Here is a 27,191-nt window from a genome sequence, read left to right as displayed (position 1 = left end):
CGGCTTTGAAAGGGAACTTCTGTTCAATAAAATATCTGGCTTGGCATTGAACGTTGAGCGTTATAATTTTACAGGTATTATTGATGCGCTAACAGCAACATTACACACTAACTAAAGTTTGAATGATGGAATCGCGAAGAACGGGGCCTTTAGTCGATGGACAGCCCTAGTTGACATTTATTAGTCTCTGAGGCGTGTGTGTCTCGTGATGAGCGGGACTGGATAATCACACACACAATGATCAGGTTTTTCTCCTCTCCTCATTAAAGCTGATTATCTCGGCCGTATCACACACACTACAGTGGGTCCGCTTGAGTATTTTTATACCGGGTTTTTCAGATCACCTCCTGCAGAGCGACGAGTCACTTCCTTCTCGTGTGTGTGTGTGTGTGAGTGTGTGTGTGTGTGTGTGTGTGGAGGAGGTTGTTAAGATCTGCTCTCTCTGCTGTGATTTACAGGATCAGGAACTCTTCTTCTTCCATGATCTGAGTCCTGGGAGCTGCTTCTTTCTGCCCCGCGGCGCCTTCATCTACAACACACTGACGGACTTCATCAGGGTGCGTGACATGAGCGGGACAGATGCCACTGTAGTGTGTGTGTGTGTGTGTGTGTGTGTGATGGGTAGGTTTAGGGGCAGTGTGTGTGTGATGGGTAGGTTTAGGGGCTGTGTGTGTGTGTGTGAGAGATGGGTAGGTTTAGGGGCTGTGTGTGTGTGTGTGTGTGTGTGTGTGTGTGTGTGTGTGTGTGTGTGTGTGTGTGTGTGTGTGTGTGTGTGTGTGTGTGTGTGATGGGTAGGTTTAGGGTCAGTGTAAGGGGATAGAAAATACAGTTTGTACAGTATAAAAACCATTACGCCTATGGAGAGTCCCCACATTTCACACAAACAATCGTGTGTGTGTGTGTGTGTGTGTGTGTGTGTGTGTGTGTGTGTGTGTGTGCAGGAGGAATACTGCCGGCGTGGCTTTCAGGAGGTGGCGTCTCCGAATATCTATAACAGCAAACTGTGGGAGACTTCGGGACACTGGCAGCATTACAGTGAAAACATGTTCTGCTTCCCCGTCGAGCAGGACGTCTTCGCTCTCAAGCCCATGAACTGTCCCGGACACTGGTGAACACGCGTCTATATAATCATAATAATATCTACACGCTCCTAAAGCAACATACAGTTACTGACTGAAGATATTAAAGGGACAGTTCAGCCCTAAATGAGCCTGATGTTAATCTGCAGGGCGTCCCAGATGTAGGTGTGTGTGTTTCTTCAGGAGAACACAGATGAAGATTTTTAACAGCCGTTGCTCGTATAATGCATGTCAATGGGGTGTATTTCTATGAGAGTAAAACACACACACACACACACACACACACATACTGCAAATTTACCCCCGGCTATAGCCTATAACATTAATCACTGCCATTATAACGGCTCATTTCAGATGTTCACGTGCTTTTCTTCTCTTTCTCTCTTCAGCGGTGATGAAAGCTTATTCGTGTTAATACTTTCCAGTATTTCAGTAATAAAGTGTAAGCTTGAGCTTTAAAATGCATCCCAATTACAGCCATACGGTGCTCCACAGCAGTCAAAAAGGATAAACCGTTAATTGTGAAGCGATCTCTTCTTGAAAAATCAGAGATGTTGATTCGGACGGAAATTAAATCACCGCACGACCTTGTGTTTGTCAGAAAACAGGATGTCATTCGTGAGTGGTGGGAGAAAAACACTGACATTCTGGATTAGGACGGCAATAAAATCACAGAATGTGATATGAAATATCTTGTTAAATAATGTGATATTCGATATGCGATACGATATTGCAATTAGTGTGTCAAATCTATTTAAATTATATTTTTAAAAATTATCTGAGAATTTAAACCATTTGTTTCACGTTCTCTCAGGGAAAAGAAAGCATCGCTACAACTTCTGAAAGTGACCAGCAGGGTCGTTCACTTTCCTGTGTGTGTGTGTGTGTGTGTGTGTGTGTGTGTGTGTGTGTGTGTGTGTGTGTGTGTGTCAGACAGCGCGAGACTGCAAGTTATTGCTTTTCGCACATGATTGTGTTTAATAACTCTTTTTAACATCAAGCAAGTCCCATAAGTAACAGTCGTCGTGTGCCCAGTCTGTCCTCAGCTGTGCGTCGACCTAACACGAACACTTGTCATGATGGTGACGTAGCCGATTAAAATCATTCAGCCTGTCGTTGCGATATGTACATTTGCAATATTTTGATAATTTCGATGTATTGCACAGCCCTACTGGCCGCTGTAAATGATGAAATTACAACCCCACGAAAAAACAATTACCACCCAAATAGGGCTCTAGATGTTGAGAAATATGCAAATATCTTGGAATTAATCTCTCATTATCTCCCGTTTGTCTTCCGTCAGTCTGATGTTCGGCCACCGGCCGCGCTCCTGGCGTGAGCTTCCTCTCAGATTGGCTGATTTCGGCGTTCTGCATCGTAACGAGCTCTCTGGAACACTAACGGGCCTAACGAGGGTCCGCCGCTTCCAGCAGGACGACGCTCATATATTCTGCACTATTGATCAGGTGCGTCTGCTCGGGGTCGTGGATGTGCATTTTCAGGAGCTCATGGTTTACACTGCAATGCTCTTCTTACTCAGCCATTCTGTCTTGTTTCCAGTACAAATATCTAAATATTCTTAAATGAAGATGCATTTACTAGATCAGTAAAACGACATGAGATATTTGTCCTTGTTTTGTTGAAAATAAAATCTAAATGAAGAGAGTTTTTGCTTAAAACAGGCAAAATGATCTGCAACAAGATTTCAAACAGAAATCAGATTATTCTCTCACCCCATTGGCAGATCATTTTGCCTGTTTTAAGCAAAAACTCTCTTCATTTAGATTTTATTTTCAACAAAACAAGAAAAAATATCTCATGTCTTAAGTCTGAAAAGAGTTTGTTTGTTTGTTTGTTTCGGATTGAGTCTAAGATGAGTTTGTTTGTTTGTTTGTTTCAGATTGAGTCTAAGATGAGTTTGTTTGTTTGTTTGTTTCAGATTGAGTCTGAGATTTGTTTGTTTGTTTGTTTGTTTCAGATTGAGTCTAAGATGAGTTTGTTTGTTTGTTTGTTTCAGATTGAGTCTGAGATGAGTTTGTTTGTTTGTTTCAGATTGAGTCTGAGATGAGTTTGTTTGTTTGTTTGTTTCGGATTGAGTCTAAGATGAGTTTGTTTGTTTGTTTGTTTCAGATTGAGTCTAAGATGAGTTTGTTTGTTTGTTTCAGATTGAGTCTGAGATGAGTTTGTTTGTTTGTTTGTTTCAGATTGAGTCTGAGATGAGTTTGTTTGTTTGTTTGTTTCGGATTGAGTCTAAGATGAGTTTGTTTGTTTGTTTGTTTCAGATTGAGTCTAAGATGAGTTTGTTTGTTTGTTTGTTTCAGATTGAGTCTGAGATTTGTTTGTTTGTTTGTTTGTTTCAGATTGAGTCTAAGATGAGTTTGTTTGTTTGTTTGTTTCAGATTGAGTCTGAGATGAGTTTGTTTGTTTGTTTGTTTCAGATTGAGTCTGAGATTTGTTTGTTTGTTTGTTTGTTTCAGATTGAGTCTAAGATGAGTTTGTTTGTTTGTTTGTTTCAGATTGAGTCTGAGATGAGTTTGTTTGTTTGTTTGTTTCAGATTGAGTCTAAGATGAGTTTGTTTGTTTGTTTGTTTCAGATTGAGTCTGAGATTTGTTTGTTTGTTTGTTTGTTTCAGATTGAGTCTAAGATGAGTTTGTTTGTTTGTTTGTTTCAGATTGAGTCTGAGATGAGTTTGTTTGTTTGTTTCAGATTGAGTCTGAGATTAGTTTGTTTGTTTGTTTGTTTGTTTGTTTGTTTCAGATTGAGTCTGAGATGAGTTTGTTTGTTTGTTTCAGATTGAGTCTGAGATTAGTTTGTTTGTTTGTTTCAGATTGAGTCTGAGATTAGTTTGTTTGTTTGTTTCAGATTGAGTCTGAGATGAGTTTGTTTGTTTGTTTCAGATTGAGTCTGAGATGAGTTTGTTTGTTTGTTTCAGATTGAGTCTGAGATTAGTTTGTTTGTTTGTTTCAGATTGAGTCTGAGATTAGTTTGTTTGTTTGTTTCAGATTGAGTCTGAGATGAGTTTGTTTGTTTGTTTCAGATTGAGTCTGAGATTAGTTTGTTTGTTTGTTTCAGATTGAGTCTGAGATGAGTTTGTTTGTTTGTTTCAGATTGAGTCTGAGATGAGTTTGTTTGTTTGTTTCAGATTGAGTCTAAGATGAGTTTGTTTGTTTGTTTCAGATTGAGTCTGAGATGAGTTTGTTTGTTTGTTTCAGATTGAGTCTGAGATTAGTTTGTTTGTTTGTTTGTTTCAGATTGAGTCTGAGAAGAGTTTGTTTGTTTGTTTCAGATTGAGTCTGAGATTTGTTTGTTTGTTTGTTTCAGATTGAGTCTGAGATTAGTTTGTTTGTTTGTTTCAGATTGAGTCTGAGATTAGTTTGTTTGTTTGTTTCAGATTGAGTCTGAGATTAGTTTGTTTGTTTGTTTCAGATTGAGTCTGAGATGAGTTTGTTTGTTTGTTTGTTTCAGATTGAGTCTGAGATGAGTTTGTTTGTTTGTTTGTTTGTTTCAGATTGAGTCTGAGATGAGTTTGTTTGTTTCAGATTGAGTCTGAGATGAGTTTGTTTGTTTGTTTGTTTGTTTCAGATTGAGTCTGAGATGAGTTTGTTTGTTTGTTTCAGATTGAGTCTAAGATGAGTTTGTTTGTTTGTTTGTTTCAGATTGAGTCTGAGATTAGTTTGTTTGTTTGTTTCAGATTGAGTCTGAGATGAGTTTGTTTGTTTGTTTCAGATTGAGTCTGAGATGAGTTTGTTTGTTTGTTTGTTTCAGATTGAGTCTGAGATGAGTTTGTTTGTTTGTTTCAGATTGAGTCTAAGATGAGTTTGTTTGTTTGTTTCAGATTGAGTCTGAGATGAGTTTGTTTGTTTGTTTCAGATTGAGTCTGAGATTAGTTTGTTTGTTTGTTTGTTTCAGATTGAGTCTGAGAAGAGTTTGTTTGTTTGTTTCAGATTGAGTCTGAGATTTGTTTGTTTGTTTGTTTCAGATTGAGTCTGAGATTAGTTTGTTTGTTTGTTTCAGATTGAGTCTGAGATTAGTTTGTTTGTTTGTTTCAGATTGAGTCTGAGATTAGTTTGTTTGTTTGTTTCAGATTGAGTCTGAGATGAGTTTGTTTGTTTGTTTGTTTCAGATTGAGTCTGAGATGAGTTTGTTTGTTTGTTTGTTTGTTTCAGATTGAGTCTGAGATGAGTTTGTTTGTTTCAGATTGAGTCTGAGATGAGTTTGTTTGTTTGTTTGTTTGTTTCAGATTGAGTCTGAGATGAGTTTGTTTGTTTGTTTGTTTGTTTCAGATTGAGTCTGAGATTAGTTTGTTTGTTTGTTTGTTTCAGATTGAGTCTGAGATGAGTTTGTTTGTTTGTTTGTTTGTTTCAGATCGAGTCTGAGATGAGTTTGTTTGTTTGTTTCAGATTGAGTCTGAGATTAGTTTGTTTGTTTGTTTCAGATTGAGTCTGAGATTAGTTTGTTTGTTTGTTTGTTTCAGATTGAGTCTGAGAAGAGTTTGTTTGTTTGTTTGTTTCAGATCGAGTCTGAGATGAGTTTGTTTGTTTGTTTGTTTGTTTGTTTCAGATTGAGTCTGAGATTAGTTTGTTTGTTTGTTTCAGATTGAGTCTGAGATTAGTTTGTTTGTTTGTTTCAGATTGAGTCTGAGATTAGTTTGTTTGTTTGTTTCAGATTGAGTCTGAGATTAGTTTGTTTGTTTGTTTCAGATTGAGTCTGAGATTAGTTTGTTTGTTTGTTTCAGATTGAGTCTGAGATTAGTTTGTTTGTTTGTTTCAGATTGAGTCTGAGATGAGTTTGTTTGTTTGTTTCAGATTGAGTCTGAGATGAGTTTGTTTGTTTGTTTGTTTCAGATTGAGTCTGAGATGAGTTTGTTTGTTTGTTTGTTTGTTTGTTTCAGATTGAGTCTGAGATTAGTTTGTTTGTTTGTTTCAGATTGAGTCTGAGATTAGTTTGTTTGTTTGTTTGTTTGTTTCAGATTGAGTCTGAGATGAGTTTGTTTGTTTGTTTGTTTCAGATTGAGTCTAAGATGAGTTTGTTTGTTTGTTTGTTTGTTTGTTTCAGATTGAGTCTGAGATGAGTTTGTTTGTTTGTTTGTTTGTTTCAGATTGAGTCTGAGATTAGTTTGTTTGTTTGTTTCAGATTGAGTCTGAGATTAGTTTGTTTGTTTGTTTCAGATTGAGTCTGAGATTTGTTTGTTTGTTTGTTTGTTTGTTTCAGATTGAGTCTGAGATTTGTTTGTTTGTTTGTTTGTTTGTTTCAGATTGAGTCTGAGATTTGTTTGTTTGTTTGTTTGTTTCAGATTGAGTCTAAGATGAGTTTGTTTGTTTGTTTCAGATTGAGTCTGAGATTAGTTTGTTTGTTTGCTTGTTTCAGATTGAGTCTGAGATGAGTTTGTTTGTTTGTTTCAGATTGAGTCTGAGATTAGTTTGTTTGTTTGTTTGTTTCAGATTGAGTCTGAGAAGAGTTTGTTTGTTTGTTTCAGATTGAGTCTGAGATTTGTTTGTTTGTTTGTTTCAGATTGAGTCTGAGATTAGTTTGTTTGTTTGTTTCAGATTGAGTCTGAGATTAGTTTGTTTGTTTGTTTCAGATTGAGTCTGAGATTAGTTTGTTTGTTTGTTTCAGATTGAGTCTGAGATGAGTTTGTTTGTTTGTTTGTTTCAGATTGAGTCTGAGATGAGTTTGTTTGTTTGTTTGTTTGTTTCAGATTGAGTCTGAGATGAGTTTGTTTGTTTCAGATTGAGTCTGAGATGAGTTTGTTTGTTTGTTTGTTTGTTTCAGATTGAGTCTGAGATGAGTTTGTTTGTTTGTTTCAGATTGAGTCTAAGATGAGTTTGTTTGTTTGTTTGTTTCAGATTGAGTCTGAGATTAGTTTGTTTGTTTGTTTCAGATTGAGTCTGAGATGAGTTTGTTTGTTTGTTTCAGATTGAGTCTGAGATGAGTTTGTTTGTTTGTTTGTTTCAGATTGAGTCTGAGATGAGTTTGTTTGTTTGTTTCAGATTGAGTCTAAGATGAGTTTGTTTGTTTGTTTCAGATTGAGTCTGAGATGAGTTTGTTTGTTTGTTTCAGATTGAGTCTGAGATTAGTTTGTTTGTTTGTTTGTTTCAGATTGAGTCTGAGAAGAGTTTGTTTGTTTGTTTCAGATTGAGTCTGAGATTTGTTTGTTTGTTTGTTTCAGATTGAGTCTGAGATTAGTTTGTTTGTTTGTTTCAGATTGAGTCTGAGATTAGTTTGTTTGTTTGTTTCAGATTGAGTCTGAGATTAGTTTGTTTGTTTGTTTCAGATTGAGTCTGAGATGAGTTTGTTTGTTTGTTTGTTTCAGATTGAGTCTGAGATGAGTTTGTTTGTTTGTTTGTTTGTTTCAGATTGAGTCTGAGATGAGTTTGTTTGTTTCAGATTGAGTCTGAGATGAGTTTGTTTGTTTGTTTGTTTGTTTCAGATTGAGTCTGAGATGAGTTTGTTTGTTTGTTTGTTTGTTTCAGATTGAGTCTGAGATTAGTTTGTTTGTTTGTTTGTTTCAGATTGAGTCTGAGATGAGTTTGTTTGTTTGTTTGTTTGTTTCAGATCGAGTCTGAGATGAGTTTGTTTGTTTGTTTCAGATTGAGTCTGAGATTAGTTTGTTTGTTTGTTTCAGATTGAGTCTGAGATTAGTTTGTTTGTTTGTTTGTTTCAGATTGAGTCTGAGAAGAGTTTGTTTGTTTGTTTGTTTCAGATCGAGTCTGAGATGAGTTTGTTTGTTTGTTTGTTTGTTTGTTTCAGATTGAGTCTGAGATTAGTTTGTTTGTTTGTTTCAGATTGAGTCTGAGATTAGTTTGTTTGTTTGTTTCAGATTGAGTCTGAGATTAGTTTGTTTGTTTGTTTCAGATTGAGTCTGAGATTAGTTTGTTTGTTTGTTTCAGATTGAGTCTGAGATTAGTTTGTTTGTTTGTTTCAGATTGAGTCTGAGATTAGTTTGTTTGTTTGTTTCAGATTGAGTCTGAGATGAGTTTGTTTGTTTGTTTCAGATTGAGTCTGAGATGAGTTTGTTTGTTTGTTTGTTTCAGATTGAGTCTGAGATGAGTTTGTTTGTTTGTTTGTTTGTTTGTTTCAGATTGAGTCTGAGATTAGTTTGTTTGTTTGTTTCAGATTGAGTCTGAGATTAGTTTGTTTGTTTGTTTGTTTGTTTCAGATTGAGTCTGAGATGAGTTTGTTTGTTTGTTTGTTTCAGATTGAGTCTAAGATGAGTTTGTTTGTTTGTTTGTTTGTTTGTTTCAGATTGAGTCTGAGATGAGTTTGTTTGTTTGTTTGTTTGTTTCAGATTGAGTCTGAGATTAGTTTGTTTGTTTGTTTCAGATTGAGTCTGAGATTAGTTTGTTTGTTTGTTTCAGATTGAGTCTGAGATTTGTTTGTTTGTTTGTTTGTTTGTTTCAGATTGAGTCTGAGATTTGTTTGTTTGTTTGTTTGTTTGTTTCAGATTGAGTCTGAGATTTGTTTGTTTGTTTGTTTGTTTCAGATTGAGTCTAAGATGAGTTTGTTTGTTTGTTTCAGATTGAGTCTGAGATTAGTTTGTTTGTTTGCTTGTTTCAGATTGAGTCTGAGATTAGTTTGTTTGTTTGTTTGTTTCAGATTGAGTCTGAGATTAGTTTGTTTGTTTGTTTGTTTGTTTGTTTGTTTCAGATTGAGTCTGAGATTTGTTTGTTTGTTTGTTTGTTTGTTTCAGATTGAGTCTGAGATGAGTTTGTTTGTTTGTTTGTTTGTTTCGGATTGAGTCTAAGATGAGTTTGTTTGTTTGTTTCAGATTGAGTCTGAGATGAGTTTGTTTGTTTGTTTGTTTGTTTGTTTGTTTCAGATTGAGTCTGAGATTAGTTTATTTGTTTGTTTGTTTGTTTGTTTGTTTCAGATTGAGTCTGAGATTAGTTTGTTTGTTTGTTTGTTTGTTTGTTTGTTTCAGATTGAGTCTGAGATTAGTTTGTTTGTTTGTTTGTTTGTTTTAGATTGAGTCTGAGATTTGTTTGTTTGTTTGTTTGTTTGTTTGTTTCAGATTGAGTCTGAGATTAGTTTGTTTGTTTGTTTGTTTGTTTGTTTGTTTGTTTGTTTCAGATTGAGTCTGAGATGAGTTTGTTTGTTTGTTTCAGATTGAGTCTGAGATTAGTTTGTTTGTTTGTTTGTTTGTTTCAGATTGAGTCTAAGATGAGTTTGTTTGTTTGTTTGTTTGTTTCAGATTGAGTCTGAGATGAGTTTGTTTGTTTGTTTGTTTCAGATTGAGTCTGAGATTAGTTTGTTTGTTTGTTTGTTTGTTTCAGATTGAGTCTGAGATTAGTTTGTTTGTTTGTTTGTTTGTTTCAGATCGAGTCTGAGATGAGTTTGTTTGTTTCAGATTGAGTCTGAGATGAGTTTGTTTGTTTCAGATCGAGTCTGAGATTAGTTTGTTTGTTTGTTTGTTTGTTTGTTTGTTTGTTTGTTTCAGATCGAGTCTGAGAAGAGTTTGTTTGTTTGTTTCAGATTGAGTCTGAGATGAGTTTGTTTGTTTGTTTCAGATCGAGTCTGAGAAGAGTTTGTTTGTTTGTTTCAGATTGAGTCTGAGATGAGTTTGTTTGTTTGTTTGTTTGTTTCAGATCGAGTCTGAGAAGAGTTTGTTTGTTTGTTTGTTTGTTTCAGATCGAGTCTGAGAAGAGTTTGTTTGTTTGTTTGTTTGTTTCAGATTGAGTCTGAGATTTGTTTGTTTGTTTGTTTGTTTGTTTCAGATTGAGTCTGAGATTTGTTTGTTTGTTTGTTTGTTTGTTTCAGATTGAGTCTGAGATTTGTTTGTTTGTTTGTTTGTTTCAGATTGAGTCTAAGATGAGTTTGTTTGTTTGTTTCAGATTGAGTCTGAGATTAGTTTGTTTGTTTGCTTGTTTCAGATTGAGTCTGAGATTAGTTTGTTTGTTTGTTTGTTTCAGATTGAGTCTGAGATTAGTTTGTTTGTTTGTTTGTTTGTTTGTTTGTTTCAGATTGAGTCTGAGATTTGTTTGTTTGTTTGTTTGTTTGTTTCAGATTGAGTCTGAGATGAGTTTGTTTGTTTGTTTGTTTGTTTCGGATTGAGTCTAAGATGAGTTTGTTTGTTTGTTTCAGATTGAGTCTGAGATGAGTTTGTTTGTTTGTTTGTTTGTTTGTTTGTTTCAGATTGAGTCTGAGATTAGTTTATTTGTTTGTTTGTTTGTTTGTTTGTTTCAGATTGAGTCTGAGATTAGTTTGTTTGTTTGTTTGTTTGTTTGTTTGTTTCAGATTGAGTCTGAGATTAGTTTGTTTGTTTGTTTGTTTGTTTTAGATTGAGTCTGAGATTTGTTTGTTTGTTTGTTTGTTTGTTTGTTTCAGATTGAGTCTGAGATTAGTTTGTTTGTTTGTTTGTTTGTTTGTTTGTTTGTTTGTTTGTTTGTTTCAGATTGAGTCTGAGATGAGTTTGTTTGTTTGTTTCAGATTGAGTCTGAGATTAGTTTGTTTGTTTGTTTGTTTGTTTCAGATTGAGTCTAAGATGAGTTTGTTTGTTTGTTTGTTTGTTTCAGATTGAGTCTGAGATGAGTTTGTTTGTTTGTTTGTTTCAGATTGAGTCTGAGATTAGTTTGTTTGTTTGTTTGTTTGTTTCAGATTGAGTCTGAGATTAGTTTGTTTGTTTGTTTGTTTGTTTCAGATCGAGTCTGAGATGAGTTTGTTTGTTTCAGATTGAGTCTGAGATGAGTTTGTTTGTTTCAGATCGAGTCTGAGATTAGTTTGTTTGTTTGTTTGTTTGTTTGTTTGTTTGTTTCAGATCGAGTCTGAGAAGAGTTTGTTTGTTTGTTTCAGATTGAGTCTGAGATGAGTTTGTTTGTTTGTTTCAGATCGAGTCTGAGAAGAGTTTGTTTGTTTGTTTCAGATTGAGTCTGAGATGAGTTTGTTTGTTTGTTTCAGATCGAGTCTGAGAAGAGTTTGTTTGTTTGTTTGTTTGTTTCAGATCGAGTCTGAGAAGTTTGTTTGTTTGTTTGTTTCAGATCGAGTCTGAGATGAGTTTGTTTGTTTGTTTGTTTCAGATCGAGTCTGAGATGAGTTTGTTTGTTTGTTTGTTTCAGATCGAGTCTGAGAAGTTTGTTTGTTTGTTTGTTTGTTTGTTTCAGATCGAGTCTGAGATGAGTTTGTTTGTTTGTTTGTTTGTTTGTTTGTTTCAGATTGAGTCTGAGATTAGTTTGTTTGTTTGTTTGTTTGTTTCAGATTGAGTCTGAGATTAGTTTGTTTGTTTGTTTGTTTGTTTGTTTGTTTCAGATTGAGTCTGAGATTTGTTTGTTTGTTTGTTTGTTTGTTTGTTTGTTTGTTTCAGATCGAGTCTGAGATGAGTTTGTTTGTTTGTTTCAGATTGAGTCTGAGATGAGTTTGTTTGTTTGTTTCAGATTGAGTCTGAGATGAGTTTGTTTGTTTGTTTGTTTGTTTGTTTCGGATCGAGTCTGAGATGAGTTTGTTTGTTTGTTTGTTTCAGATCGAGTCTGAGATGAGTTTGTTTGTTTGTTTGTTTGTTTGTTTCAGATCGAGTCTGAGATGAGTTTGTTTGTTTGTTTGTTTGTTTCAGATCGAGTCTGAGATGAGTTTGTTTGTTTGTTTGTTTCAGATTGAGTCTGAGATTAGTTTGTTTGTTTGTTTGTTTCAGATTGAGTCTGAGATGAGTTTGTTTGTTTGTTTGTTTCAGATTGAGTCTGAGATGAGTTTGTTTGTTTGTTTGTTTCAGATTGAGTCTGAGATGAGTTTGTTTGTTTGTTTGTTTCAGATTGAGTCTGAGATGAGTTTGTTTGTTTGTTTGTTTCAGATCGAGTCTGAGATTTGTTTGTTTGTTTGTTTGTTTCAGATTGAGTCTGAGATGAGTTTGTTTGTTTCAGATTGAGTCTGAGATGAGTTTGTTTGTTTGTTTGTTTGTTTGTTTCAGATCGAGTCTGAGATGAGTTTGTTTGTTTGTTTGTTTTAGATCGAGTCTGAGATGAGTTTGTTTGTTTGTTTGTTTGTTTCAGATTGAGTCTGAGAAGAGTTTGTTTGTTTGTTTGTTTGTTTGTTTGTTTCAGATTGAGTCTGAGATTAGTTTGTTTGTTTGTTTCAGATTGAGTCTGAGATGAGTTTGTTTGTTTGTTTCAGATTGAGTCTGAGATGAGTTTGTTTGTTTGTTTCAGATTGAGTCTGAGATGAGTTTGTTTGTTTGTTTGTTTCAGATTGAGTCTGAGATGAGTTTGTTTGTTTGTTTGTTTCAGATCGAGTCTGAGATGAGTTTGTTTGTTTGTTTGTTTGTTTGTTTCAGATCGAGTCTGAGATGAGTTTGTTTGTTTGTTTGTTTGTTTCAGATTGAGTCTGAGAAGAGTTTGTTTGTTTGTTTGTTTGTTTCAGATTGAGTCTGAGATGAGTTTGTTTGTTTGTTTGTTTCAGATTGAGTCTGAGATTAGTTTGTTTGTTTGTTTCAGATTGAGTCTGAGATTAGTTTGTTTGTTTGTTTCAGATTGAGTCTGAGATGAGTTTGTTTGTTTGTTTCAGATTGAGTCTGAGATGAGTTTGTTTGTTTGTTTCAGATTGAGTCTGAGATTAGTTTGTTTGTTTCAGATTGAGTCTGAGATGAGTTTGTTTGTTTCAGATTGAGTCTAAGATGAGTTTGTTTGTTTGTTTCAGATTGAGTCTGAGATGAGTTTGTTTGTTTGTTTGTTTCAGATTGAGTCTGAGATGAGTTTGTTTGTTTGTTTGTTTCAGATTGAGTCTGAGATGAGTTTGTTTGTTTGTTTGTTTCAGATTGAGTCTGAGATGAGTTTGTTTGTTTGTTTGTTTCAGATTGAGTCTGAGATGAGTTTGTTTGTTTGTTTCAGATTGAGTCTGAGATGAGTTTGTTTGTTTGATTGTTTCAGATTGAGTCTGAGATTAGTTTGTTTGTTTGTTTGTTTCAGATTGAGTCTGAGATGAGTTTGTTTGTTTGTTTGTTTCAGATTGAGTCTGAGATGAGTTTGTTTGTTTGTTTGTTTCGGATTGAGTCTGAGATGAGTTTGTTTGTTTGTTTGTTTCAGATTGAGTCTGAGATGAGTTTGTTTGTTTGATTGTTTCAGATTGAGTCTGAGAAGAGTTTGTTTGTTTGTTTGTTTGTTTCAGATTGAGTCTGAGATGAGTTTGTTTGTTTGTTTGTTTCAGATTGAGTCTGAGATTAGTTTGTTTGTTTGTTTGTTTCAGATTGAGTCTGAGATGAGTTTGTTTGTTTGTTTGTTTCAGATTGAGTCTGAGATGAGTTTGTTTGTTTGATTGTTTCAGATTGAGTCTGAGATGAGTTTGTTTGTTTGTTTGTTTCAGATTGAGTCTGAGATGAGTTTGTTTGTTTGATTGTTTCAGATTGAGTCTGAGATGAGTTTGTTTGTTTGTTTGTTTCAGATTGAGTCTGAGATTAGTTTGTTTGTTTGTTTGTTTCAGATTGAGTCTGAGATGAGTTTGTTTGTTTGTTTGTTTCAGATTGAGTCTGAGATGAGTTTGTTTGTTTGTTTGTTTCAGATTGAGTCTGAGATGAGTTTGTTTGTTTGATTGTTTCAGATTGAGTCTGAGATGAGTTTGTTTGTTTGTTTGTTTCAGATCGAGTCTGAGATGAGTGTTTGTTTGTTTGTTTGTTTGTTTCAGATTGAGTCTGAGATTAGTTTGTTTGTTTGTTTGTTTGTTTGTTTCAGATTGAGTCTGAGATTAGTTTGTTTGTTTGTTTGTTTGTTTCAGATTGAGTCTGAGATTAGTTTGTTTGTTTGTTTGTTTGTTTGTTTCAGATTGAGTCTGAGATTTGTTTGTTTGTTTGTTTGTTTGTTTCAGATCGAGTCTGAGATGAGTTTGTTTGTTTGTTTGTTTGTTTGTTTCGGATCGAGTCTGAGATGAGTTTGTTTGTTTGTTTCAGATTGAGTCTGAGATGAGTTTGTTTGTTTGTTTGTTTGTTTGTTTCGGATCGAGTCTGAGATGAGTTTGTTTGTTTGTTTGTTTCAGATCGAGTCTGAGATGAGTTTGTTTGTTTGTTTGTTTGTTTGTTTCAGATCGAGTCTGAGATGAGTTTGTTTGTTTGTTTGTTTGTTTGTTTCAGATTGAGTCTGAGATGAGTTTGTTTGTTTGTTTGTTTCAGATTGAGTCTGAGATGAGTTTGTTTGTTTGTTTGTTTCAGATTGAGTCTGAGATGAGTTTGTTTGTTTCAGATTGAGTCTGAGATGAGTTTGTTTGTTTGTTTGTTTGTTTGTTTCAGATCGAGTCTGAGATGAGTTTGTTTGTTTGTTTGTTTTAGATCGAGTCTGAGATGAGTTTGTTTGTTTGTTTGTTTTTTTCAGATTGAGTCTGAGATGAGTTTGTTTGTTTGTTTCAGATCGAGTCTGAGATGAGTTTGTTTGTTTGTTTGTTTCAGATTGAGTCTGAGATGAGTTTGTTTGTTTGTTTGTTTGTTTGTTTCAGATTGAGTCTGAGAAGAGTTTGTTTGTTTGTTTGTTTGTTTGTTTGTTTCAGATTGAGTCTGAGATGAGTTTGTTTGTTTGTTTGTTTCAGATTGAGTCTGAGATGAGTTTGTTTGTTTGTTTGTTTGTTTCAGATCGAGTCTGAGATGAGTTTGTTTGTTTGTTTCAGATCGAGTCTGAGATGAGTTTGTTTGTTTGTTTGTTTGTTTCAGATTGAGTCTGAGAAGAGTTTGTTTGTTTGTTTGTTTGTTTCAGATTGAGTCTGAGATTAGTTTGTTTGTTTGTTTCAGATTGAGTCTGAGATGAGTTTGTTTGTTTGTTTCAGATTGAGTCTGAGATGAGTTTGTTTGTTTGTTTCAGATTGAGTCTGAGATTAGTTTGTTTGTTTCAGATTGAGTCTGAGATGAGTTTGTTTGTTTCAGATTGAGTCTAAGATGAGTTTGTTTGTTTGTTTCAGATTGAGTCTGAGATGAGTTTGTTTGTTTGTTTGTTTCAGATTGAGTCTGAGATGAGTTTGTTTGTTTGTTTGTTTCAGATTGAGTCTGAGATGAGTTTGTTTGTTTGTTTGTTTCAGATTGAGTCTGAGATGAGTTTGTTTGTTTGTTTGTTTCAGATTGAGTCTGAGATGAGTTTGTTTGTTTGTTTGTTTCAGATTGAGTCTGAGATGAGTTTGTTTGTTTGATTGTTTCAGATTGAGTCTGAGATTAGTTTGTTTGTTTGTTTGTTTCAGATTGAGTCTGAGATTAGTTTGTTTGTTTGTTTGTTTCAGATTGAGTCTGAGATGAGTTTGTTTGTTTGTTTGTTTCAGATTGAGTCTGAGATGAGTTTGTTTGTTTGTTTGTTTGTTTCAGATTGAGTCTGAGATGAGTTTGTTTGTTTGATTGTTTCAGATTGAGTCTGAGATGAGTTTGTTTGTTTGTTTGTTTCAGATCGAGTCTGAGATGAGTTTGTTTGTTTGTTTGTTTGTTTGTTTGTTTCAGATCGAGTCTGAGATGAGTTTGTTTGTTTGTTTGTTTGTTTGTTTGTTTGTTTCAGATTGAGTCTGAGATTTGTTTGTTTGTTTGTTTGTTTGTTTCAGATTGAGTCTGAGATTAGTTTGTTTGTTTGTTTGTTTGTTTGTTTGTTTGTTTCAGATTGAGTCTGAGATTTGTTTGTTTGTTTGTTTGTTTGTTTGTTTGTTTGTTTGTTTGTTTCAGATCGAGTCTGAGATGAGTTTGTTTGTTTGTTTGTTTGTTTGTTTCGGATCGAGTCTGAGATGAGTTTGTTTGTTTGTTTCAGATTGAGTCTGAGATGAGTTTGTTTGTTTGTTTCAGATTGAGTCTGAGATGAGTTTGTTTGTTTGTTTGTTTGTTTGTTTCGGATCGAGTCTGAGATGAGTTTGTTTGTTTGTTTGTTTCAGATCGAGTCTGAGATGAGTTTGTTTGTTTGTTTGTTTGTTTGTTTCAGATCGAGTCTGAGATGAGTTTGTTTGTTTGTTTGTTTGTTTCAGATTGAGTCTGAGATGAGTTTGTTTGTTTGTTTGTTTGTTTCAGATTGAGTCTGAGATGAGTTTGTTTGTTTGTTTGTTTCAGATTGAGTCTGAGATGAGTTTGTTTGTTTGTTTGTTTCAGATCGAGTCTGAGATTTGTTTGTTTGTTTGTTTGTTTCAGATTGAGTCTGAGATGAGTTTGTTTGTTTCAGATTGAGTCTGAGATGAGTTTGTTTGTTTGTTTGTTTGTTTGTTTCAGATCGAGTCTGAGATGAGTTTGTTTGTTTGTTTGTTTCAGATCGAGTCTGAGATGAGTTTGTTTGTTTGTTTGTTTTAGATCGAGTCTGAGATGAGTTTGTTTGTTTGTTTGTTTGTTTCAGATTGAGTCTGAGATGAGTTTGTTTGTTTGTTTGTTTGTTTGTTTCAGATCGAGTCTGAGATGAGTTTGTTTGTTTGTTTGTTTCAGATTGAGTCTGAGATGAGTTTGTTTGTTTGTTTGTTTGTTTCAGATTGAGTCTGAGAAGAGTTTGTTTGTTTGTTTGTTTGTTTGTTTCAGATTGAGTCTGAGATGTGTTTGTTTGTTTGTTTCAGATCGAGTCTGAGATGAGTTTGTTTGTTTGTTTGTTTCAGATTGAGTCTGAGATGAGTTTGTTTGTTTGTTTGTTTGTTTCAGATCGAGTCTGAGATGAGTTTGTTTGTTTGTTTCAGATTGAGTCTGAGATGAGTTTGTTTGTTTGTTTGTTTGTTTCAGATTGAGTCTGAGAAGAGTTTGTTTGTTTGTTTGTTTGTTTGTTTGTTTGTTTCAGATTGAGTCTGAGATTAGTTTGTTTGTTTGTTTCAGATTGAGTCTGAGATGAGTTTGTTTGTTTGTTTCAGATTGAGTCTGAGATTAGTTTGTTTGTTTCAGATTGAGTCTGAGATGAGTTTGTTTGTTTGTTTCAGATTGAGTCTGAGATGAGTTTGTTTGTTTGTTTGTTTCAGATTGAGTCTGAGATGAGTTTGTTTGTTTGTTTGTTTCAGATTGAGTCTGAGATGAGTTTGTTTGTTTGTTTGTTTCAGATTGAGTCTGAGATGAGTTTGTTTGTTTGATTGTTTCAGATTGAGTCTGAGATTAGTTTGTTTGTTTGTTTGTTTCAGATTGAGTCTGAGATGAGTTTGTTTGTTTGTTTGTTTCAGATTGAGTCTGAGATGAGTTTGTTTGTTTGTTTGTTTCAGATTGAGTCTGAGATGAGTTTGTTTGTTTGTTTGTTTCAGATTGAGTCTGAGATTAGTTTGTTTGTTTCAGATTGAGTCTGAGATTAGTTTGTTTGTTTCAGATTGAGTCTGAGATGAGTTTGTTTGTTTCAGATTGAGTCTAAGATGAGTTTGTTTGTTTGTTTCAGATTGAGTCTGAGATGAGTTTGTTTGTTTGTTTGTTTCAGATTGAGTCTGAGATGAGTTTGTTTGTTTGTTTGTTTCAGATTGAGTCTGAGATGAGTTTGTTTGTTTGTTTGTTTCAGATTGAGTCTGAGATGAGTTTGTTTGTTTGTTTGTTTCAGATTGAGTCTGAGATGAGTTTGTTTGTTTGTTTGTTTGTTTCAGATTGAGTCTGAGATGAGTTTGTTTGTTTGATTGTTTCAGATTGAGTCTGAGATTAGTTTGTTTGTTTGTTTGTTTCAGATTGAGTCTGAGATGAGTTTGTTTGTTTGTTTGTTTCAGATTGAGTCTGAGATGAGTTTGTTTGTTTGTTTGTTTCAGATTGAGTCTGAGATGAGTTTGTTTGTTTGTTTGTTTCAGATTGAGTCTGAGATGAGTTTGTTTGTTTGATTGTTTCAGATTGAGTCTGAGATTAGTTTGTTTGTTTGTTTGTTTCAGATTGAGTCTGAGATGAGTTTGTTTGTTTGTTTGTTTCAGATTGAGTCTGAGATTAGTTTGTTTGTTTGTTTGTTTCAGATTGAGTCTGAGATGAGTTTGTTTGTTTGTTTGTTTCAGATTGAGTCTGAGATGAGTTTGTTTGTTTGTTTGTTTCAGATTGAGTCTGAGATTAGTTTGTTTGTTTGTTTCAGATTGAGTCTGAGATGAGTTTGTTTGTTTGTTTGTTTCAGATTGAGTCTGAGATTAGTTTGTTTGTTTGTTTGTTTGTTTCAGATTGAGTCTGAGATGAGTTTGTTTGTTTGTTTGTTTCAGATTGAGTCTGAGATGAGTTTGTTTGTTTGTTTGTTTCAGATTGAGTCTGAGATGAGTTTGTTTGTTTGATTGTTTCAGATTGAGTCTAAGATGAGTTTGTTTGTTTGTTTCAGATTGAGTCTGAGATGAGTTTGTTTGTTTGTTTGTTTCAGATTGAGTCTGAGATGAGTTTGTTTGTTTGTTTGTTTCAGATCGAGTCTGAGATGAGTTTGTTTGTTTGTTTGTTTCAGATTGAGTCTGAGATTAGTTTGTTTGTTTGTTTGTTTGTTTCAGATCGAGTCTGAGATGAGTTTGTTTGTTTGTTTGTTTCAGATTGAGTCTGAGATTAGTTTGTTTGTTTGTTTGTTTCAGATCGAGTCTGAGATGAGTTTGTTTGTTTGTTTGTTTCAGATTGAGTCTGAGATTAGTTTGTTTGTTTGTTTGTTTCAGATCGAGTCTGAGATGAGTTTGTTTGTTTGTTTGTTTCAGATTGAGTCTGAGATGAGTTTGTTTGTTTGTTTCAGATTGAGTCTGAGATGAAGGGCTGTCTGGATTTCCTGCGCTGCATCTACGACGTCTTCGGCTTCTCCTTCCAGCTTTATCTCTCCACGCGTCCTGAGAAGTTTCTGGGCGATGTTTCCGTGTGGAATCGAGCGGAGAAGGTTCCAGAATCACAGTTATCTGCTGTCTTTGAGATCTGGCTAATTTTGGTTTAGTGCTAACTGAGGTTTTGTTTTAATAGCAACTGGAGAACAGCCTGAATGAGTTCGGAGAGCCGTGGAAGCTGAATCCAGGCGACGGGGCGTTTTACGGACCAAAGGTCAGAACTCCTCAGTGTTGTGTTCATGAATCACCTCGACCTAGAAAAAAAGTCAGAATTGTGAGATATAAACTTGAATTTACGAGAAAAAATCTGAATTGCGAGACTTCTTACGAGAGTCAGAATTGTGAGATTTTAACTTGTTTACGAAACAAGACTTTCTCGTAAACAAATTTAAATCTCGCAATTCTGACTTTTCTCGTAAACAAGTTTAAATAAAATAAAATAAAAAATATATAATTGCGAGATATAAACTTGCATTTACTTAATTTTGAGATTTTAACTTGTTTACGAGAAAAAAGTCTGAAGTGCGAGATTTAAACTTGTTAATGAGAAAAAATCTGAATTGTGAGATTTTAAACTTGCAATCGTGAGGAAAAAAGCTATAATGGTTTTTATTTTTCCACGGTGGAAACAAGCTTCCATATGAGGCAGACGCTTCCCAGCAGTAATAATGATTTCTCTGAACTCTTCTGCTCCAGATTGACATCAAGATTAAAGACGCCATTGGCCGCTATCACCAGTGCGCCACCATCCAGCTGGACTTCCAGTTACCCGTCCGCTTCAATCTCACATATGTGGGGTGAGAACTGATCTGCACTCGCTGTAAACACTCAGATGGCTTTACACTGCGAAAAATGCTCTTCTTACTCAGTATTTTTGTCTTGTTTCTAGTCTAAATATCTAACAATTATTACATTAATATGCATTTACTAGATTTTTTCTTGTTTTGTTGAAAATAAAATCTAAATGAAGTGAGTTTTTGCTTAAAACAGGCAAAATGATCTGCCAATGGGGTGAGAAAAATAATCTTATTTCTGTTTGGGACGGAAACAAGAAACAAGATTTCAATCAGAAATCAGATTATTTTCCTCACCCCATTGGCAGATCATTTTGCCTGTTTTAAGCAAAAACTCTCTTCATTTAGATTTTATTTTTAAGAAAACAAGAACAAATATCTCCTGTCGTTTTACTGATCTAGTAAATGCATCTTGATTTAAGAATATTTAGATATTTAGACTGGAAACAAGACAGAAATTCTAAATAAGAAGAGCATTTTGTGCAGTGCAGTCTGTGTTTTAACCATCTGAACCGTTGCAGGAAAGACGGGGATGACAAGGCTCGACCGGTGATCATTCATCGAGCCATTCTGGGCTCAGTGGAGCGAATGATCGCCATCCTCACGGAGAACTACGCCGGAAAATGGTGAGAGGCTGTTTGATTCGTTATCGTTAGCTCACACCGCACAAAAAAATGTTTTTTCCGTTTCTAGTCCAAACATCTAAAAACTCTTAAAACAAAAACATTTACTAGGCAAGCAAAAGTAATTGTCTTGTTTTGGGGAAAATAACTCAAAATGAAGAGAGTTTTTGCTTAAAATAAGATAAATAATCTGCCAATGGGGTGAGAAAAATAATCTTAAACCCATTGGCAGATTATTTATCTTATTTTAAGCAAAACTCTCTTCATTTTGAGTTATTTTCCCCCAGAATACAAGCAAAAATATCTTATGTCGTTTTACTGATCTAGTAAATGAATCTTGATTTAAGAATTAAATAAGAAGAGCATTTTTTGCAGTGTGCACAGCGGCATCACTTTCGGCTGAGGTCAGAAGAGTGATAATGCTATGAATAACTGTAGTCTCATAACTTGACCTCAGATGATCTTGTTCTCGTTGTGTGTGTCCTCAGGCCGCTGTGGTTATCTCCACGTCAGGTGATGCTGGTGCCGGTTAACCCGTCGCTCGAAGAATACGCCAAACAGGTACGACGTCAGCTCCATTATCCCTGAAGAACAGACTATTCCTGCTCTTATTACCGACAATTCAGAAGTGCGATTTCGAGAAAAAGATATTAAATTGAGGTTGCAAGAAAAAGAATCTGAATTGCAAGATGTAAATTTGTGTTTACGAGAAAGTCTTAAGTTGCGAAATATAGAGTTACAATTAAGATTAATATAGTTATAATCGTGAGTCAAAATTAGAGATTTTTTTGCATTTACTAAAAAAGTCAAAATTGCGAGGTATAAACGTGCGTTTACGAGAGTCTTGATTAGTAAATATAAACGTAAAAATAATTGCGATTATTTAATGAAATTAACTTGCGTTTACGAGAAAAAAAGGCAGAATTGTTAGAAATAAACGTGTTTTTACGAGAAAGTCAGAATAGTAAGAAATAAATTTGCATTTACAAGAAAGTCAGAATTGTGAGAATTTTTTTTGCATTTACTGGGAAAAAAGTCAGAATTATAAAAAGATTAACTTTTGAAACGATTGAGAGAGATGGTCAAAATCGGAGATATACACGATTACGAGTTAATCTGTTAATCCATCTTTCATTTAGTAATAATCGTAATCATATTGCCTGTTAACTTTGACTTACTTGAGCTTTTTTCTAAAGCAAAATGAATGTCCTATCACTGTAAAGCGATCGGTGTTGTAGAAAGCGCTGTATAAATGAAGGAGACTGGACCATCAGAATTCACCCATGTGATGACTTTTGGCTTTGACTTTATAGCTCAAAAATCTCTTCAAGTGTGTATTCCAAAGCTTTCAGGCCCCTTTAACGTTCAGATCTGTTTAAAACACAATGAGACGGTGTTGGGTCACTAAAGCCGGTCTTCCTCCGCTCCAGGTCTGCAGGCGGTTTGTTGAAGCCGGTTTTATGGCCGATTCTGATTTGGATTCCAGTTGCCTTCTGAACAAGAAGATTCGCAACGCTCAGCTGGCACAGTACAACTTCATCCTGGGTAAGAGTGTGTGTGTGTGTGTGTGTGTGTGTGTGTGTGTGTGTGTGTGTTGGGTAGGTTTAGGGGCAGTGTAAGGGGATATAAAATACGGTTTGTACAGTATAAAAAGCATTACGCCTCTGGAATGTCCCCGCATTTCACAAAAACAAACGTGTGTGTGTGTGTGTGTGTGTGTGTGTGTGTGTGTGTGTGTGTGCTGATACTCTGTGTTTTCTCTGTTTGTCTGCAGTGGTGGGCGATAAGGAGCGCGCCTCAAACAGTGTGAATGTGCGAACCAGAGACAATAAAGTGCACGGAGAGATGAAGCTGGAGGAGCTGATGGCCAGACTGACCTTCCTCAGAGAGTCCAGATGCCGGAGGGCTGAGGAAGACTTCTGACACCTCAGAGATGAAGAGATGAAGAGCGGAGATGATGAGGAGATGAGGAGGAGATGATGAGGAGATGAGGAGCGGAGGTGAAGAGATGAAGAGCGGAGGTGAAGAGATGAAGAGATGATGAGGAGATGAAGAGCGGAGGTGAAGAGATGAAGAGGAGATGAAGAGCGGAGGTGAAGAGATGAAGAGATGATGAGGAGATGAAGAGCGGAGGTGAAGAGATGAAGAGCGGAGGTGAAGAGATGAAGAGATGATGAAGAGCGGAGGTGAAGAGATGAAGAGGAACTGCATGTGTGTGTGTTAGAGGATGTTCTGTGAGCCGTGTTAAGAGATGTGATGGTGTGGTGTTTAATTTTCTGGATGTTTGTGTTCAAGTGCTCACGGTTTCCAATAAAGACTCAGATTCTGAATCATGTTTCACGATTATTATTGTAAGCTCGCGTTTACCAGAAAGTCTGAATTGCGGAATGTAAACCTACGATTGTGAGAAAAGGTAAAAATGTAAGATATAAACGAGAAAAAGATTTTAATTGCTGATTGAAATCAGAATTGGAAGTACTGGAGGATTAATATTGGGGGTCAGAATTTCCCAGGTAAGCCACGCTGCACACGATTATATATATATATATATCTGGCACTAAGATGTTAGCAGCAGATCCTTTAAGACCTTGCGAGCTGGGATGGATCGGGCTTGTTTGTTCGGCTCATCCCACAGATGCTCGATTGGATTGAGATCTGGGGAATCTGGAGGCCGAGTCGACGCCTCAAACTGGTCGTTGTGCTCCTCAAACCATTCCTGAAGCATTTGTGCTTTGTGTCAGGAGCATTATCCTGCTGGAAGAGCCACAGCCACCAGAATACCGTTTCCATCAAAGGCTGAACATGGTCTCAGCAATGCTTAGGTAGGTGGAGCGTGTCAAAGTAACATCCACATGGATGGAGGACCCAAGGTTTCCCAGCAGAACATTGGCCAAAGCATCACACTGCCTCCGCCGGCTCGCCTTCTTCCCATACTGCATCCTGGGGCCATGTGTTCCCCAGGTAAGCCACACACACACACACACCCGGCCATCCACGTGATGTAGAAGAACACGTGATTCCTCAGACCAGGCCACCTTCTTCCATTGCTCCGGGGTCCAGTTCTGATGCTCACGGGCCACTGTTGGTGCTTTCGGCGGGGTCAGAGGTCACCCTGACTGGTCCATACGCCTCAAACTGAGCTGCTCTGACCCAGTCGTCTAGCCGTCACAATCTGGCCAAACTCGCTCAAATCCTTACGCTTGCCCATTTCTCCTGCTTCACACACATCAACTCTGAGGACTAAATGTTCACTTGCTGCCTAATATATCCCACCCACTAACAGGAGCCGTGATGAAGAGATCATCAGTGTTATTCACCTCACCTGTATAACGAGAAAAAGTCTTAAATGGAGATATAAATGTACGATTGTGAGAAAGTAAAAATTGAAGATATATATTTGCGATTGTAAGAAAAACGACAGAAAATGTAAAACTTGTTTGCGAGGAAAAAAGTTAGAATTGCGAGATATTAAACTTGTTTACGGGGGACAAGTTTGAATTGTGAGATATAAATTGGCGATTGTAAGAAAAATATCTGTATTCGTGTTCTGAAGATGAACGGTCGAACGACAGATTTTACATTTGTGTGTGAATTAACCCTTTAAACCAACTGTCTTGGTTAGAAAAATAAATATTTTTTTCTGTGAAAAGATCAGATTTTATAAAGGGAGGTAAATCACTTAAATTCTCCGTAAAAAAATATTGAATTTAAATGAAGCAATATTCCTTCCTCAGTTTTTGGACTTTTATTTTGAACGAGTAGCCGTTGGGACTTTTACGCCAGCGGAAGCCGGAAGTGGAGTCCGTCCGTCCGTCGTGCAGCAGAACCAGAACCGAGAGTTCGGGCCGGTTCGGGGAAATGGCGGCGAACGGACTGAAGTGGGTTTATGAGCGCGGCCGGAGGATTATAATCCCGGTTCTGATTCTGATGGACATTTACTCCTCATGTGTGATCGGTAAGAGCTGTTGTTCTGCAATACTGTACGTTAGCAATGGGATTGTTTGGTTTATTAATATGATAATCTCACTTACAAATGAGTAGCATAGCGTTCCAGTTCATTATCTTGTTGTTATTGTTTTTAAATATGTGTTAAATTCATGAAAAGCTTCCCACATTTGTAATGGCAATCGTTGTCAATAAAAGAGAAGCTTTAATCATGTCATCATCCACAAAATCTTCAGTAGGACTACAATAAAATATTGATTATGTTTAACATATAAGAACTAAATCAATAAAACAATAAATAAGCGAGTTTGTCATTAGTAATTGTTCAAAATAAGAAATAAAATTAAACAAATATTGATGTTTTCATAATACTATTGTAATGTTAAATAAATAGTATTTAATAATAATAATAATTGTTAACATTATTTCTATTATTCAAAATAATTGTATATTATTGTTATTTAAATTATACAAATTTAACAAATCAGAAAATAAATACATTATGCTTGGAATAATACTATTGTACTATCAAATAAAACATGACAATGTTATTGAGTACATATTTTATATTGTATTATATTATTCATAAGTATATGATTATTAGTGTTTGGAGCAGGAACAGACGGACGTGAGTTTGGGGTACATTTCGGCCCCGTTCACACTGCAGGCCCACATCTGATTTCTTTGGGGTCAAGTGACCGGGTCAGACTTCTTCTGAGGAAGTGTGAACACTCAAATCTAGCCCAGATCTGATTTTTCAAATTTAGACCACAGAGTTCACACCGCAAACCTTAATGCTCAATTGTGATTTTTTGCTCAGATCAGATTTTTTGTTTGGCTGTTCACATTACCTTTTCAAATGTGGCCTAATCTGATTCCAGTGTGAACTGTTTGAGGTTTCAAACTAACCCGCGTGTGCTAAAAAACAATATCATCAGACGCAGCGCGCTGCTGCACTAAAGCCCAGGAGGTTATGGAGGAAGTAAGCATTTACGCTTTTATTTAAATGTTTGTGTGATGGAAGCCATAACGGTAATGAGCAGGAGCTGAAGAGGAGAAGAATGGAGAGAAAGAGAGCAGAACTGGTTATTTTAACCTTTTGTCTCCTTCCTTTGGCACTGAAGCCACGTTCATCTGTGTTACCGTTCTTTTATTTAGTGTGCTATTTTTTCAAAAACGGAGAGGTGACGGTACATTGTAAAACATTTTTGGTTTAACTTAAAAAAGTAAGTAACCTGGTTGCCTTAAAATTTTGAGTTTATTGAAATTGAAAATTTGAGTTGATACAATGAAGGAAATTTGTTTAATAAATAGAAACTCAAAATATTATTGTATCTGAACCACATAAAACATGTGATAAATCATGAAAATAGCACCCAATATGCTTACATCTTTTAATAATATTTTAAAGGTGCCATGTGTAAAAATTGAGGTAAAAAAATATCCAAAAAACGACCTACACGCATCAAAAGAATGAGAAGAAATAAGAGCGATGTCATTAAAAAAATCTCAATTTATAGTGCTGCAGAGATATCAACCTTGATTAGCAGTAGCGTTACTAGCCCCGGCCCGTCAGGTGTCGTAATACCAGTCTCGGCCATCGGAGGCAGTATGCGGACAACATAACCACCAGCCAACCTGGCGTACTTGAACCTGATGTCAGTCGTGTGGAAAGTCCAGCCCACTACTTCAGCTCAGCTCAGGGAAGAGAGCGGACGGATGGCCGAAGCCCTTGGCCCCTTAAATGAATCTGATATGATAAAAAGAGCTGCTTTACCTGACAGGAAAAAGCGGAAGTGCGTGCGCCCGGCGACTGTGTCCCGTCCCGTCATAATAAAAGTCCCGGTGCTCGCAAGCCGTTTAGAATAGGCGCCCTCCAGTGGACGAAAAGTTGCTTAGTGCACCTTTAATAAAGGTTGTCAAATCTCAAAAAATGTCATAAATTTTTTTAGTTCAATGAACTCAAATTTAAGGCAACCAGGTGACCGGTTCGGATGAGACGTTAAACCGAGGTCCTGACTCTCTGTGGTCATTGAAAATCCCATGGCACTTCTCTTAAAGAGTAATTATAATAATATATTTTATTTGTAAAGCCCTTTTCATAGTTAAAAACAATCCCAAAGTGCTACACATAAAACAAAATTAAAAACCGGAAAGAACAAAAAAAAAAAAAAAAGAGTAGGGGTGTAACGCCGGTCGATTGGCCCTTACCAATCCTGGCCTCCTAATAATCCCCATCCCCTGAACGGGCTCTATCCCCCTCTCTCCTGTCCACCTGTCGCTGGTGTGTGTGTGTGTGTGTGTGTGTGAGCGCTCTGGCGGTGTTGTACTGTGGCTGCCGTCGCATCATCCCAGTGGTGGAGGATGAGGAGAGACCCCTGACAGGAGTGTGAAGTGCTTTGGGTGTACAGTAGTACCTGTAAAAGCGCTATATAAATGCCTCATTCATTCAACTTTTTTCTAAATAACTTTTTACAGTGTATTCTCCTTCTAGCGTAGCTTTAACTGAAGTATCTCCCCATATGCTAACTAGGTCTAACACCTCACTCGCCCTCCACTGACTCGCTCCATCGCTGTTCTCCATATCTAGTCTAGTTTTTAATGTTATGGTCTGTGTCTGTTGTGTCTAGAGCTAACTCGCCGGCACATAATTGTGACAAATGTCGACATGCTGACATAAAAGTCACATCAAATCCGCCTTGGTTGTTCACACTGCGGCCGCATTGAAAAAATCAGATCTGGGCTAGATTTGAGTGTTCTCAAGTGTCCTCTGAAGAAGTCTGACCCGGTCACTTGACCCCAAAGAAATCAGATGTGGGCCACCTTTGCCTGCAGTGTGAACGGGGCCATACACACACACACAATAAATATAACGCACACACACACACAAATATAACGCAGGCGCACGCACATGTGGTCCTGAATCAGAGCCAGATCAATGCGGCCGCAGTGTGAACAACCAAGGCGGATTTGATGCGACTTTTACGTCAATCTATGTCGACATTTGTCACAGTTATGCGCCGGCGAGCTAGCCTAGAAATCTAGACGCCCCCTAGCGGCAGCAAATCTAATCTGCCCGCGAGTGTCGTCTAGGAACTCTCAATACCCTTCTGAGCTGTATTCCCCAAAC

At 36.2% G+C, this 27,191-nt stretch overlaps 2 protein-coding genes across 6 annotated transcripts in view; both read left to right on the top strand.

The window, feature by feature from the left end:
• tars3 (threonyl-tRNA synthetase 3) overlaps positions 1-22,442 on the top strand; it is a 65,660-nt gene extending 43,218 nt beyond the window's left edge. For 3 of the 5 annotated variants that reach the window (XM_067419183.1, XM_067419184.1, XM_067419185.1), the window contains 10 exons: positions 459-557; positions 942-1,108; positions 2,383-2,545; positions 18,618-18,755; positions 18,836-18,913; positions 19,396-19,496; positions 20,015-20,119; positions 20,605-20,677; positions 21,547-21,661; positions 21,891-22,442. In XM_067419183.1, the coding sequence (XP_067275284.1) occupies positions 459-557; positions 942-1,108; positions 2,383-2,545; positions 18,618-18,755; positions 18,836-18,913; positions 19,396-19,496; positions 20,015-20,119; positions 20,605-20,677; positions 21,547-21,661; positions 21,891-22,039 (1,188 nt within the window). In that variant the 3' untranslated portion in view covers positions 22,040-22,442. The remainder of the gene's footprint in view (positions 1-458; positions 558-941; positions 1,109-2,382; positions 2,546-18,617; positions 18,756-18,835; positions 18,914-19,395; positions 19,497-20,014; positions 20,120-20,604; positions 20,678-21,546; positions 21,662-21,890) is intronic. The other 2 variants (XR_010898415.1, XR_010898414.1) reach the window with 2 other exon arrangements.
• A 409-nt stretch (positions 22,443-22,851) lies between these two features.
• The window catches only part of tm2d3 (TM2 domain containing 3), a 12,780-nt gene continuing 8,440 nt past the window's right edge, over positions 22,852-27,191 (top strand). The window contains exon 1 of the mRNA XM_067419214.1: positions 22,852-24,071. Coding sequence (XP_067275315.1) covers positions 23,975-24,071 — 97 coding nt within the window. The 5' untranslated portion in view covers positions 22,852-23,974. The remainder of the gene's footprint in view (positions 24,072-27,191) is intronic.

The sequence above is a fragment of the Pseudorasbora parva genome, chromosome 16, assembly GCF_024679245.1.
Source record: "Pseudorasbora parva isolate DD20220531a chromosome 16, ASM2467924v1, whole genome shotgun sequence".
NCBI classification, from domain to species: Eukaryota; Metazoa; Chordata; class Actinopteri; order Cypriniformes; family Gobionidae; genus Pseudorasbora; species Pseudorasbora parva.
Note: the sequence above shows the minus strand (reverse complement) of the source record. Positions and strands in the feature narration are given on the sequence as shown.